General features: G+C 44.5%; 1 protein-coding gene across 4 annotated transcripts in view; it reads left to right on the forward strand.

The window, feature by feature from the left end:
* KCNIP1 (potassium voltage-gated channel interacting protein 1) overlaps positions 1–11,237 on the forward strand; it is a 344,764-nt gene extending 333,527 nt beyond the window's left edge. For all 4 annotated transcript variants that reach the window (XM_047730959.1, XM_047730958.1, XM_047730960.1 and 1 more), the window contains 5 exons: positions 1,057–1,127; positions 1,794–1,901; positions 6,660–6,764; positions 7,656–7,718; positions 10,406–11,237. In XM_047730959.1, coding sequence (XP_047586915.1) covers positions 1,057–1,127; positions 1,794–1,901; positions 6,660–6,764; positions 7,656–7,718; positions 10,406–10,453 — 395 coding nt within the window. In that variant the 3' untranslated portion in view covers positions 10,454–11,237. The remainder of the gene's footprint in view (positions 1–1,056; positions 1,128–1,793; positions 1,902–6,659; positions 6,765–7,655; positions 7,719–10,405) is intronic.
* The last annotated feature ends 4,689 nt before the right edge of the window (positions 11,238–15,926 follow it).

Genomic DNA, 15,926 nt, shown 5'->3' on the forward strand with positions numbered 1-15,926 from the left:
TCCCTTCACAACAGCTAAGGCAAGGTGGTATTTTGAAAGAGAACTTAAACAAATACCACAGACTGCAGAAATAAATGAATCCAAGAAGACGTAGGGAACACAAAGTCATGCGTTTGAGTCAGGATCGGGCACGCCAGACCCATGGTCACAGTGTTTTCATGCCTGACTCCTGAAGGAAGCTGCTCTGGCTCCATGGGCCTAGGACTTCTGTGGCTCTTCCCATGGCTTCCACGTATCACATGCCACTTCCCTTCCTGCCCCCAGGAGCTATCTCCTGCACCACCCCTTCCTGATCCTGAGTCTTGACAAAATTGAGTTCCAAGTGTCCCCTTCTTAGGCTCTGCTTCTCCTGGGCCTCTTCAGCAGCAGAGAGGGCCCTCCTAGGTGTGGGGACCTGGTACAGGGTCCCTACCCAGGTTGCAAAGGAGTGTGGCTTCACGCCACGCAGGCCCTGGAATCACTGTTGTCGAGTTCTAGTGAGCCACTAGAACTCAAGTTTGGATCATGTGGCAGGCGTGGTGATGGTTTTGATGATATGATGATGTGAAAGTCTAACGTACTTTTTCAAAAATTCCTAGAGAAAGGTCTTGCTACATCCCTTTGTAAGAGACGGGAGAAAGGAGCTCAGAGATGTTCTGTATATGCCTATTGTCACACAGCTACGCAGGGACAGAGTTGCTAGCCAAGCCGAGCTCTGTCTGCCCCCTAGTGGGTGCTCACTCCATGGCATTGCACTACACTCAGGAGAGTGTCCTCTGCACACAGTTGCCATGTCATCCACCCACCAAGGATTACATATGCAGGCGGGCAGGAGGATCTTTATCCTGGGAAGACTAGGTGGAGGGGCAAGGGCCTGTCTTTGCTCTAAGAACTTCCCACCTAAACCGCAGGACACCACCTGGGTCCCGGTTTCCACAGTTGGTTTGCCCACACCCCCCTCCTCCTTCCCATAGCCCCAGCAGCACCCTCTTCTCTTTCTTACTGTTTCCAAGCATTCTCACTCCCTTCTGTGAAGCCCTGCCTCCCATCACCTGCCTTTCCTTCTGTGCCTTGCAGATGCCAGCATGTATGCCCATTACCTCTTCCACGCCTTCGACATCACCCAGACAGGCTCCGTGAAGTTCGAGGTATGCGTGTCTCTGAGGCCCGGGGCCCTACCACCTGCTGAAAAGACAGTCGGTTCACTTAGCAAGCATTTCCCAAGCTAAGGGAATAAGCAGCTGCTTCCCCTCCCCTCCAGAAACTCAGGGCCCAGAGGGACTACAGATAAGAGCTGAATAGCTCCAGAGCCCATCGAGCTAACCATGTGACAGACAGGCTAGTGTCTTGCCTGGATTAACTCATTTATTCCCCACAGCAACCCTACAAGGTAGGGTTCTATGATTTATTACCAGTTTGCAGAAGAGGACAGTCAGGCAGAGAGAGATGGAGTGGTTTTCCCAAGGTCAAAGAGCTAGAAAGTGGTAACAGAGGGATGTGGACTCAGGTAGCCACTCTTAGGGTAACTGGAGCTGTGGGATAAGGAAATACCAGAGGAGGTTGCGTGGGCCTGAGTCTGGAGGTGGCAGCACATGCATTCTTCCTCGAAGAGACTCCATTCCCTTGAATGGGCAGGGTAGAGAGTGGAAGGGGGGCTGCTTTTGCTGACGTAGGCCAGCCATGTCCTTCAGGGGAATGTGGACATGGGAGGTACCATTCTGTAAAAGTAGTCATGGACTCTGGCCGGAAGACAGAGCTACAGCCCACCCCATGGCTTGGTGGTTAATGTCATTTATGCCTCTCCCACTTGTCAGGACTTTGTAACTGCTCTGTCGATTTTGCTGAGAGGAACCGTCCATGAGAAGCTTAGGTGGACATTTAATTTGTATGACATCAATAAAGATGGATACATCAACAAAGAGGTAAGTGAGCGGAGGCTTGGGGCATGAAAGGACTACAGTGAAGGCATCTAATTATAAACAGAAAGCAGCCCCAGTCCCAGTACCGAGCATGGAATTGTCTGAATGAGGAGAGATCTGCTTTGGGACTAACAGAGCTGATTCCTGGCCAAAGGAAGAAGGTCACCTTTGACCTCCCCCATTGGTCCACCCTGCCCTGTTCCCAAGCACTCGAAAGGATTAGGGAGTTTCATTCATTGTCACTGAGGCCCTTGTCTTCAACACACATTCCAAAGGGGTGTCAATGCTTTCAGCGTAGACTTCCTCTTCCCAGGGGCACTCACAGTGAGAGGGTTGACAGCCACAAGTTAAAGCTGAGAGTTGGGATGGTGGAGTTGAAAACACCATCTAGAAGGGAGAAGGGAGATTTTTGAGGAAGCAGGGACTATAATAGTATCATATTGACCACAATCTATTTTGCCCACCAATAAAACCACACAAGAGGATGATGGCAGGTGCAGCTATCTCTAAACACATCACAATTTATGAATCTCCACTGCTTGACACTTTATATCGTCGGAGTTACACGTGGTGTCTAGACAATGAAACACCCACAGGTCTATCTCAGAACTCGCTTGGACATCTCCTGTATCTTGGTCTCTCGGTTGCAGCTTGGACATAGTACCCAGTGACATCCCAGTCCCCAGGTGTCTATGCACCAGGCACAGTGTCTAGAGCTACAGATTTAATCTCCAATCCCCGCCTCAACCCTGTGAGCTTCTCTCTAACGTTCATTCCTCATTCATTCAATCAAGCATTTGCTCATCTTATATTTGAGGGCTTATGAGGTGTCCTGGGTGCTGAAAATAAAGTGATGGATGATCCCGTGAGGGTAAAAACCCTAATATCCACTAGTAACACGTATGTCCAATGAATTCCAGTAAATTCATGTAACGGGTGGCCAATTAAAGTCACACAAAAGTAAGAAGATGTATAAATTCATCTGACACAGTACATTTAAAAAATCACCTTATAGCGGTACCTGGATGGCTCAGTCGGTTAAGCATCTGTCTTTGGCTCAGGTCATGATCCAGGGGTCCTGGGATTGAGTCCGTATCTGGATCCCTGCTCAATGGGGAGCCTGCTTCTCTCTCTCTCCCTCTGCTCCTCCCCTCCACTCATGCTTGCGCACTCTCTCTCTCTCATATAAATAAATAAATAAATAAAATCTTTTTAAAAAATAATAATCACCTTCTAAATAATATATATATATTATGTCAATTTTGCAAATAATTTAATGCTTCTATGACTACTCAAATATATGATACTCCAAAATATTCAAATACTACTTCTCAAAATATATAAAGAAAGGACCCTAAAATAGGACTTGTAACACAGCCTTCAGCCTTGGTGCAGTCATATTCCATCACTGAGTCACCTCACTAACTCCGGCTCCCTCTTTCTTATTTGCAGACTAGACAAAATCGCTCTCATTAACACCTCTCAGACCTCTCTAGATGGCAGGATTTAAAAAGTATCCATTAAAAGAAAAAGAAAGTGTAGATAAACAGCTTCCTAGAAAAGACAGATGGAACTTCTCCTTGCAGTCATTTGGAGATAATCTCATCCAAATGATAGGCAATGAAAATCCTGAGAGAGTGATCAAAATCGGTCTTTAAGTCCTCTCTCTTAGTAAAGGTACTCAGGAAAGAACCCATGATAATGTGGATATGAAGCACCTCTGATGCCCACATTTTAAACACATGAATAGAGACATGGATCTCCTAGTTCTGTTTGCTGGGATGGCCTAAGACAATGACACCCTCTAGCAATGAGGATACCTTGCACCCGGACCTTGATTTCTGAACACCATCCTCCAATTAAAGGAACCAGTCTCCTTGGAGAAGTTGGTGATTCCAGGACTGGGAACAAGAAAATACAAGATCAGCGTGGAGTACCTTGTAGCGCTGGAAAGCACTGGAGTGTTTAAAAAAGAAAGAAAGGAAAGGATGGGACATGTCAAAAAGGTACAGGAATCAGTCTGAAGGAGTTCCCAATCACCAAAACAGAACAATTTGAGCAACAAAATTTAAAGTGCTACTATTAGATTATAAGCTTAAAAAAATAAGGAAAATGCCCATGAGTCCCTACTAAATTATATATACATAATTACAGATTATATATATTCAAATAATATGTGTTCAAATAAATAATAAATATGTATTCAAATAAATAATTGAATTCATAGATAAATGGGAGATAAGGGACAACTCTTTCTTAAAGAAGAATTCCAATTAATAAATAAAGAAGGAATAAAGGAAATACAGAGTCAGCATTAGGTAAACATCACAGTAATAATTTTTGCAGGCACGATCCACTAAAAGATACTAAAATCAGAGGAGGAACTCGACAGTAATCAAGTAATCAAGTAATCAAGGTTCACATCGCCATCAAAAGATATATTAACTCCAGGTACCTCTTCGACATGATGTACCAAGAAAGACATAATGTCACTTCTAGGGTATTCTCATCAAAAATGCATAACTTTAATCTTATCATAAGAAAGGCAGGGACTAACCCAGAGACATTCTACAAAATAACTGACCGGTACTCCTATCAGGAGTGTCTTGGTCTTGAAAGACAAAGAGTGAGAAACTGTCATAGGTTAGAGGAGACTAAGGGGACACAGTGACTAGATGGATGAGGGATCCTTAACCATAAAAGACACTAAGGGAAAATCTAATGCAATGGGAATAAGCTCCATAGTTTTGTTCACAGCCCAGCATGGCACTGTTGTAGTATTGTTAATTCCCTGAGATGATCACCGGGCTGTGCTTTGGCAAGTTAGGAGAAACTGGGTCAAAGGTATACATGAACGCTCTGTTCTGTTTTTGCTCTTGTGTAAGTCCAATGTTATTAAAAATAGGCTAAAAATGAATAAAAAAAAATAAAATGAGCACATGGAATGAGGAGCAGCAGACAAGGAACAGGAGAGAGGTCGTCCCCTGGGTCTCCATAGACACAATTTCAAAGATCTCAAAGACAGAGCTGTCCTCCTATACCCTCTTTCCTGCATTCCAAGGAAGGGCCATGGAATACTGTGCCTGGCCAGCGTGATCAGAACATCACAGAGCCACTCAATAGTTATTGGGCTCCTAGTCCATGCAGAGACCTTATCAATGAAGGATTGAACATATGTCCTCACGAGCTCACAGTCTTGAGGAAACAGAGCTACACTAATAACAAAAACAACTCCTTTAACAAGTAGGTAATGATCACTTATTCTGTATCGGGAAGCACTGAGAGATTAGAAAGAAAATGTGACAGGATTTGTACCATTTATCAGGTCCCACAAAACAAGAATGACCCTGTAGAAAGTGGTCTTTGGGTTACAAAGATAAAAGATCATCAACATAAACTAGCTTAAATTGAGAGGTTGCCTGTAAAGATAAAACCAGTCTGATGGAACAGGTACAATCCCCATTGAAGCAAGAAGGTTGTTACGCTCTCTCTCTCCCTTCACCTCTTCTTTCCTCTCTCCTCCCTTCCCCTCCTCCAACATTGCTGACATCACGATGACCACCCTCTCCTCAGCAGGAAGGACACATTCAAGTTGCTAGCAACGTAAGGGTGGGGAGGCACAAGAGGAGGTTTTAGTTTCTAGGGTAACCATTCTGAGACACTGCCCCTCTGGGGCTTCTCCCAGTCTTTGAAACCATCTGTCTTCTTCATGTAGTTTTCTCAGAGAGGCTCTGAGTGTGTGTGAGTGTGTATATGGGTGTGTGAGAGAAAGAGTGTGTGTATGTGAGACTGTGTGTGTGTGTGAGAGAGAGAGAAAGAGTATGCGTGTCAGAGTGTATGTGAGAGAGTAAGTGTATGTGTGTGAGAGAGTATGTGTATATGGGTGTGAGGGAGATTCTGTGAGTGTGTGTGTATGTGTGAGAGATTGTGTGTGTGTGCGTGTGTGTGTGTGTGTGTGTGTGTAGGTGCCCATGTGTGTGCTCATGGGAATATTTCTTGCCCCCCCCCAGTCCCACCTCCCTTTTCCTCCCTCTATTCCTCTTTTCTCCTCTCCTCTCTTCTCTTTCTCCCTACATTTTTCTCATCTCTTCTACCTTCTATTTGCTCCATTCTACTCCTCACAGAAATTCTACTCTCCTGCAGAAGGTTTTCGTTTCTGCTGTCACTCAACCTTAGCTAAATCCTGGAAAGCACTTGCCTGTGTCACCAACTCTGTCTCTAACTCCACTTGACCTTCGAGCTCCAGGTTCTATCACTCCTGATCACGTTTCTGTGCTTCATCATTTAAACTTCTCAAGAGAGAAGAACAGAGTAGCTCAGCTTTAGTCAGATGTCCACCTTTGTTCCAATTAGCTATGGTCACAGGGACAGGTCACCCAGGACAAACACAGCCACTTGGGCCCAACCATTCAAAGAACAGTGGAGTGGGGAGAGGGTCTTCCCAAAATGGGGTGTGGGTTCATCAGTACACAAGCATGTTCATCCCAATCCCACACATAACCCCTCACTGAGGATAATGCTCAAGAAAAACCTAACCTACCCAAGAGCTTCTGAAGGCAGAGAATTTTCCACTGCCCTCGCTCTAGGAGGATACTCCCAGAATATAGCCCTTTCAGCTTGCTTTCTAACTCCCTCTCATCAGCTGGAAAGAATCCTTTTAATCACCTTCATTCACAAAGGTGACAAGGAGCCCCCAATTCTCACCTAAAAAAGAGCTTGACCTCATGGTTCCCACGCTGTGCTTCCCTATCATCTCTCCAGGAGATGATGGACATCGTCAAAGCCATCTATGACATGATGGGGAAATACACTTACCCCGTGCTCAAAGAAGACACTCCAAGGCAGCATGTGGACGTCTTCTTCCAGGTAGGTGCACACACTGTGCATGAGCTTTAAGCGCAATGGAGACCAGTCAACCCACAAGCATCTGAACAAGTGGTGTGTGTCCAACTCTGTGCTAAGTATTGCAGAAGCCAGGAAAGAATTACAAGATGTGTTGACCTCTAAGTAATAGATGATCTTATTATGCAGACAAATATGTACTATAGAATAGAACAGGGAAGTATATTAGGAAGTATAAATGCTATAGTATAGACTCTAAGTTCCATAAAAATTCTTGGTAGAGCAGAATAGCCAGAGAAGATGTCATTAAGCACTTATATGTAGGTGTTAAGGCTTTATGTCTGGGGAGTAATGGAAAATAAAGTTGGAAACAAGGGTGGGCTGGTTTGAGATCTTTAATTGAGGAAGTTTAGCCTTGCTTGAGTGACTACAGTTACTCCATGACTAGAAGAGTTCTATGACCACAGTGGTGTTTCAGTAAAAGACTCAGCTAGTCTCAAGATTCTGTAGCCAGAAAATAATGGAATAATCAGTGAAATTTAGGTCTTCTAAGTCCTTAGAGTATTTCTTTTAGCATATTGCATTAAATTTTATGTCTGATAAAGGGTGGGGAAAAAAAGACTAAGCTAGTGGTACAGTTTTGAAGATGTCTGAGCTCATTCTTGTCTAATCCTCTCACTTTGCGGATGGGAGAAGCAGAGGCTCATAGAGGCTAGAGTCTGGGGAAGACGTATCAGGGTGTCAGCAGAATTATCTGATAATGTCCTAATGAGAGCCTAGAGCAAGTCTTTCCATCTTAAGGAAGCTCATGGGTGTCAAAGTGCTGTAATCAGGCCCTTTGCTCTCTTAGCAAAGAGCAAGTTTTGAAATGCAGATTACCAAGTTTGTTAAAGTTCTTCCTGTTGTGTCTTTCAGAAAATGGACAAAAATAAAGATGGTATCGTGACTTTAGATGAATTTCTTGAATCCTGTCAGGAGGTAAGTAAGGAGAGACCTCAGAATATAAAACCTCTAGATCTGGGAAAGGAAATCTGGGGGCTGAGGGCCTGCAGGAGGGAGGGAATGAGAAACCTGTGGCCTCAGGTCAGAGCCACTACCGCCAACCTCACCAACAGCAAACTCAGAATTCCAACTCCCTCCCCTCCTGCAACTGGCCTGTGGTTGGTCCTAGCTAAACACAGCCTGAGCCAGATAGCCTGAGCAGGATATGGGCTGGGGTGGATGTGAAAGCCCAGAGGGGGTCTCTGGGAAACCAAAGACTTCCCAAGTGGGCAACACTCATTTTTTAACCTGCTTCTGGCTCAATGACCCACTCTTCAAACTACAAGGGAGTATATGGAGGAAAAACCCTAAAGCTGTAATTCTCAAGCCATATTGTGGCCAAAATTGCCTAAATGATTCTGAAAATGAACACTAGATGGCTGAGGGTGGCAGGTGCGGAGGCGGGGGGTGCGGACTGTAGAGATCTTTGTTTTAACACAAATGCCCTGGGGATCAAGTCTTCTAAAACTTTAATGGGCAAACCAACGTCCTTGAAGATCTGGTGAAAATGCGGATTCTAATTCAATAGGTCTGGAGGGGAGTTTGAGATGCTACGGTTCTAAAGCTCTCCCAGGTCACGCTGGTGCTGCAGGTGCTCAGACCACATTTTCATTTGTTGAAAGCATAGACTAGCCCAGAGTCTCTGCCAGAAACTGAACTGGAAACAGCTGCTTTTAACTACTTTAGAAAAATGCATTTCTAACCCCATCTTATTTCAGAAAAGTACCAGTCACCCTAGCTCACCCAGTAAGAACGGCAGATGCACGAAAGCAAGAGAGAAGTTATCAATGGGTACTGAGGACCTACTAAGCTTCAGGTGTATGCATGACCTTCACAACAGCCCGGAGAGGCAGTGGAGCTGTATCCAGGGTGGTATTCAACATATTCAGTAATGAGAGTGGACTGAGAATTGACCACTTTTAACTGACCTTGACCAATGCCATGGAGCAGTGCCCTAAAGAGACCTTTCAAACTTACCAGCCTGTTAACGGATGGATCTTTGGATGCTCCCGGGATCCTGGGCCAGTTCCCAGATAGACAGAGGGTAAGATGCTCAGCGGGAGGCTCAGGTCAGCAGTTACTTACCAACAGGGCTAGTAATATTTCAACATGATAATCATGAACTGGGCAATGGGCAGTATTGATCATGCCCATTTTAAAGAAAAGAAAACTGAGACTTTGCAAAGTTAAGAAATATGGCTGAGGCATAGTAGGTGACAGAGATCAGAGACAGGTATCAAAACTATAATTTAGAGGGAAATTGGAAGGGGAGATGAACCATGAGAGACTACGGACTATGAAAAACAATCTGAGCGTTTTGAAGCGGCAGGAGGTAGGAGGTCAGGGGAGCCAGGTGGTGAGTATTATGGAGGGCACGTATTGCATGGAGCACTGGGTGTGGTACATAAACAATGAATTCTGTTACACCGCAAAGAAATAAATTTAAAAAAACAAAAACAAAAACAAACAAACAAAAAAAAACCCTATAATTTATCAAAACTAAAACAAAAGGAAATAGAAAATTTGAATAGTCCTATGTATGTTAAAGAAACTGAATCTGTAATTTAGAATTTTCCCATAAAGAAAATAGCAGACACAGATGTCTTATTCTATAAATTATTTCAAATTCTTTCCAAGGAAAAAATGATATTAATCTCATACAAACTCAGAGAATAGAGAAAGAGGAAAAACTTCTCAACTTGATTTATGAGGCTATCATAACCCTAATATGAAAATATGACAAGGCTATTACAAAATAAGAAGATGTCCAAGCTAATATAATCCCTCTGGACATAGGTATAAAAAATCAAACCAGTAATATGTAAAAAAAAAAAAAAAGTTTATTACAGGAATGCCAGTTTTGTTTAATGTTCAAGAATCAATATAATTAATAACATAATAAAGTTAAACACACAATCATCTCAGTAGATGTCGAAAAATCATTTAATAAAATGCGGTTGAGCAGAGTTTCTTAAAAGAAGTAAAACTCGGGGCACCTGGGTGGCTCAGTGGGTTAAAGCCTCTGCCTTCAGCTCAGGTCGTGATCCCAGGGTCCTGGGATTGAGCCCCACATCGGGCTCTCTGCTCAGCAGGGAGCCTGCTTCTCTGCCTGCCTCTCTACCTGCCTCTCTACCTACCTGTGATCTCTGTCTGTCAAATAAATAAATAAAATCTTTAAAAAAAAAAATAAGAAGTAAAACTCACTGTTTCCCTGGATAATTTACTTCTTATAAATTTCTTAAGGCCAGGGCACCTGGGTGGCTCAGTCAGTTAAGTGTCTGCCTTCAGCTCAGGTCATGATCCCAGGGTCCTGGGATTGAATCCTGCATCAAGCTCCCTGCTCCATGGGGAGCCTGCTTCTCCCTCCACCTCTGCCTCTCTCTCATGAATAAATAAATAAAATCTTTTTTTTTTTTAATTTCCCAAGGCCAGAGAAGGTGCTTCTTGCCTTGAATTGGTGGTCACTTTCTAAGCCCCCACTGCTTACTCCTATTTCTTGTGCCCTTGCAGCATTCTTTCTTCATGGGAAACCCACACTGGAGACGTGCTCACCCTTACAGAGCTTCTCAGGGAGGAGCCTCAGAGAGTTCTAAACATTCTCTTTTCATCCTCCTCCCCTCCAGGATGACAACATCATGAGGTCCCTCCAGCTGTTCCAAAATGTCATGTAACTGTGGACATAGCCATCCGGCTCTCAGAGACGTTGTACTGAACAACCACCTCTTATCACCTCGATCTGCCCTAGTTCTGACTTTGCACACCGACTCTTGGGACAGAAACACCTTTTACACTTTGGAAGAATTCTCCGCTGGAGACTTTCTATGGAACCCAGCATCACATGGCTCAGTCTCTGATTGCCAGCTCTTCCTACTCCGTCTTCTTGAGAGAGAGAAGATGAAACTGGGTTTGTTTTGGAAGCATGCTCATCTCTTCATGCTGCTGCCCTGTGGAAGGTCCCTCTGCTTGAGCTTAAACAGTAGTGCACGCTTTTTTGCTTGCGTGTCCCAGCCCACTGCCTCCAAGTCCAGCAGACCTTGATGTATCCAGAAGCAAGATGACTTGAGCCAAATGCACACCATCCTCTGATGGCCTCCCAAACCAATGTGCCTGTTTCCCTTCTTTTGGTGGGAAGAATGAGCATTCTACAGAACAATATGAATCCATATATGACCAGATTGGGAGAGCCAGCATTTAACATATATAGGATAGAACTGAATTCTTAAGCATGGCATTGTCTGGTGACACAAACTACCCACATCCTTTGTTTCCAGAGACAAGAACCAATATTTCTTTCTCACACTGGCATCTGTGCTGGTAGTGTAAGTCCCTTGATGTGTCCAGGAAGAGAACCAATGTCCAGTTGTCCATGCCCTCACTCCATCTCCTGCTAGAGCCCATCACTGCATGCCCATCCCAGAAAGCCCAGAATGCCTGCAAATTGTAATTTTATACCATGTTCTAATCAATAAACAGAACTATTTCTTACACTCTTTATCTTCATTTTCCTCCATGACTCAATTGGGCAGGAGAGGTAAGCTGTGAAAATGGAAGGCTCACCCGCTCAGTTGGCATCCTGATTATTAGTTATTAGTACTTGCTTGGTGCCAGACCCAGTGCCAGTAGTCATCCTCAGCTGACCCCCAGCAAGCATCCCATTTAAATGCAAATAGTGTGACTATAAGCAAATAGGTCTTTGAGATGAGACCTCTCACACCTTCCTTCCAACAAGATTACCAGTCTCAAGACCTTCTGCTGTAGAAAGTCCAGAGTCACATGTGATATGGTTGGGGATACAGAGTTGAAGAGGTGGCCAGAACCTCCTGCTGAGGGGCTTGGGATCCAAGGGTTGATCAAGTAGCTTCAACCAAAAGCAGCAAATTATTACTTACACTGGACACTATGTCTTAGAGTCCCCATTTAACATCACATTAAAAAAGATGAAGAGTTAACCAAAAGAAGAAGAGTTAACATTCTTGGAAGGAAAGTGATTTACTGAACACCTATAATGTCCCAGGTGTGCACTAGGGGCTTACATACATGATCTCATTTCACGCTGATGTCGAGCACTCTGGGAGACTGAGTCCTCATTTTCCTGGTTAGGACACTGAAGCTCGGAGGTAAGGGCACCTGCCTGGGGTAGCACAGCTCCATAGAGATTGAACTCTTCCCACTCTATCATAGAGCCTTCCTGCCAAGGGATTCTGTCTCTCCCCAAGGAACTGAAGGTACCACACACAAATCTCATTCATCTGTAGTCAGTTCAAAGAGGCATGGACATTCTTTGAATCCAAATAGCAGATGAAGAAACAGATTCAGTAAAGGGGAAAGCCGTAACTACCCATGGGCCACTAGCAAGAGCAGGCCCCCACAAGTCACACATGTGCAGAATACTCCCAGTCTGATTGCCATTAGCTACAATTTCTCATGGTTGGAAACTGTAGAGGATGTGGCTCTGTTTCTCTGGGCTTCTTGAGTGCTGCCATGTGGTCATCTTGGGCTGCTAGACATGTGGCCAGCCCCTAGTAAGTCATACATACACTTAGGCCCAAGTAGAGGATCTGTACTTGTGAACCTTCTCATATTGGGGGGGCCTGAACCTGCATCAGGAGGCTACACAGTGTCTCGGCCATGGTTCTCCACCTTGGCTGAATATCAGGATCACCCAGGGAACTCTGAAAAATGCCAGTGACAGGGTCCCACCTCAGACCGATTAAAGTAGAGTCTCTATCAGTGAGGCACAGACATCAGGATTCTTTAGAATCTGCTCAGGTGATTATAATGTGCATTCAGAGCTAAGGTGGGGAACTGACCACACCCAGTGCTAAGACTGAAGCACATGATCTGAGCCAACCCCCTAACCCTAATGATTGGTTTAGGGATTGGCTTGTTACCTAACCCAGTCCAAAAAGTATGAATCACAAGGTCGTGCTGGGAACAAGAGGAAAAAGATGGTCTTTCTCCTACTGGACATGAATGGGATTGTATACAGTCCTAGGACATGTTGGTCCTTAGGAATTCTGAGGGAGTATCTGTTAACCAAGGACCAGATAAGCCAGAACCACAGAAGGCAAGGCAGAGATGTTTAAACAAAACAAAACACAAGAAAAACACAAAAAACCTTGATTAGATCACTGAGCTTCTGGATCAAGCTGGACATGAAGTTAGGATGCCTCTGACCTTTTCAGATGCTTGTGTTAGATACCTGTATAAGGTCTAGACCAATGTATCTGTACTCTGACTGTCTATCATAAGCATTTGGGGTGCAGAGAAGGGGAAACTAAGAACCTCTACAGGTGGGGCCCACTATGCTTTAAAAGTTCTCCAGTGTACACCCAGGGCTAAAAGCCCCTGCTATCAAAAAGTGGAAGGGCTGGTACCCTTCTTCCTGTTCTGGCCAGACCACAAGAAATCCAATTCAGTCCTGAACACCCAATGTCAAAAGGAAAATCAGCATCTGGAGATATTCAGAGAGAAATCAGGATGAAAGAAAGACTCAAAATTGGTCCCAAGATGAATAATCAATAGAAAGTTGGTTGTCCTCCAGATGGGGAGGGGGAAGCAACCTGTTGCAGCAGTCACAAGGATATGGGTCACCATTCATCAAAGCTTTTTTTTTTTTTTTTAAAGATTTTATTTATTTATTTGACAGAGAGAAATCACAAGTAGGCAGAGAGGCAGGCAGGGAGAGAGGAGGAAGCAGGCTCCCTGCTGAGCAGAAAGCCCGATGTGGGGCTTGAACCCAGGACCTGGGATCATGACCTGAGCCGAAGGCAGCGGCTTAACCCACTGAGCCACCCAGGCGCCCCTCATCAAAGCTTTTAATAAAGGAAAAATTCAACACCCCAAAACCAAATAATCTAATCCAAAAGACATGAATAGACATTTCTCCAAAGAAGACATGCAGCTGGCCAACAGACACATGAAAAGATGCTTAACATCATCATCATCAGAGAAATGCAAATCAAAACTATAATGCAATATCACCTCATACCTGTCAGAATGGCTAAAATCAAAAACACAGGAAACAATGTGTCGGCAAGAATGTGGAAAAAAAGGACCCCTTGTGCCCTGTTGGTGGGAATGCAAACTAGGGCAGCCGCTGTGGAAAACAGTATGGAGCATCCTCAAAAAGTTAAAAGTAGAACTACCTTATAATCCAGTAATCACGCTACTGGGTATTTACCCAAAGAATATGAAAATACTAATTCAAAAGGATACATGCCCCCATGTGTTTATAGCAGCATTATTTACAACAGCCAAATTATGGAAGCAGCCCGAGTGACCATCAGTTGATGAATGAATAAAGATGTGGTGTACAGACACAATGGAATATTACTCAGTGACCAAAAATAGTGAGATCTTGTCATCTGCAACAACATGGAAGGTGCCAGACGGTATCATGCTAAGCAAAAGAAATCAGTGCAGAAAGACATACACCATGTGACCTCCCTCACATGTGGGATTTAAGAAACCAAACAAATGAACAAATGAAAAAAGAGACAAACCAAAAAACAGACTCTTAGCTCTAGAGAACAAAGTGATGGTCACCAGAGGGGAGGGTGCTGGGGGTCTGGGTGAATCAGGTGAAGGGGATTAAAGAGTGCCCTGGTGAGGAGCAGCAGGAGATGTATGGAACGGATGAATCATTTTATTGCACACCTGAAACTAAAATCACGCTATATGTTAACCATATTGGAATTAAAATTTAAAACTTAATTAAAAGAGTGATATTAAAACAAACAAACAAAAAGCTTTTAATAAAGGAACAAGGGGAAAATAAACACTGCAGTTTCCAGGGGAGCACAGAAACAGAGAGAGGCCTGAGCTTTGTGAACCCATGGATCTCTCAGCAATCCGGCTACTGGAGAAAAAAGGCTCTCCGCTCAGAACACCCGCCTCCAGCCTGTCCTCCTGGAGGGATCCTGCTCCTCCTGAATCATCCCACACATGGTCACTGTCTGCCAGTAACCGTGCCCACTGATGGGGATTCATCTAGGTAGCAGACAGCGTGTTACTGCCCAGTTGGACTGAACTGTGCCCCCTGGAAATGCCTGGGACTTCATCTGTAACTCTTACTGTCCCAGATAGACACTGGCCGGGATGGCTGCACTCTGCCTGTGAGCAGGGCAGGCCAGAAGAATCAGGTAGTTAACACCTCCCTGGAGCAGCCCTTAACCAACGGCTGACAAGAGCTGGTGTGTAAATACCCCTTTCCTTTCCATAGGAAGAACTCTGGGGAGCCTTCTATACCGTCTCCCAGACTTCTCCAGTAGAAGTGAGCCTTAAGAACCCACAGCAGTAATATAACAGTGTACCCCCTTTATTGGCCCCCTTCCCTCCCCTCTCTCATTTCCTGTACTCCCCTACCATTGCTTCTGGGATCCCCTCCCAGATCAGCTCCTGGATCCCACAGCCTTATCTTCAATGTTGGCTTCTGGAGGAACCTAACCTAAAATGTTGAACAGGACAGATACGTGTCTTGCTCTTACAAACCTTTATCTAGTAAATAGACCATAGATAAAATGTTTCCAGTAAAGTGACATGAAAAGAATACATTTGTGACATGGTAGAGAGTGACCAGGGTGGCAGGGGAGGCTCCTCTAGCCAGCGTGGGGAGGGATGGCTCCTCTGAGCTGATCTTGACATGATCTCAGGTGGGCCAGGGGTGGAAAGGATCACTAGGCATTTACAGAAAATCTGGGCCTACGCTTGCTATAATTTCTTGCTCAGGAGTTCAAGAGTCTATCCCTTGTTCCAATACAGAAATAATGTCTGGAAATACAGAATCCCACTACGACCCATCCTGTGGTTCTCTAACATCACAGCTCTAAGTAAATACTCTGAGCAGAGGCCAGCAAGGCCCCTTGGAGAGGTTCCCAGGAGGAAGTGTAGATGGGAATGGGGACCACCGTTTGGTGCCAGGTTGTCTGTGGATGATATCCTGCTTGAATATCACAACAACTTTGTGAAGTAGAAATTCAAGGCACCTGTTTTTCAGATGAAGAAATGATGCCCCAAGACATGGAGGAACCTGCCCACACAGCTGGAAATGGGCTTAAAAGCATGCCAAGCTCCAAATCTCTGCCCAGCACCATTTCTTAGAGAGCATGAAGACCATTCTCCACCTCTTCCTAAAATGAGCTC

The sequence above is a fragment of the Lutra lutra genome, chromosome 5 (assembly GCF_902655055.1).
Source record: "Lutra lutra chromosome 5, mLutLut1.2, whole genome shotgun sequence".
Lineage (NCBI taxonomy): Eukaryota > Metazoa > Chordata > Mammalia > Carnivora > Mustelidae > Lutra > Lutra lutra.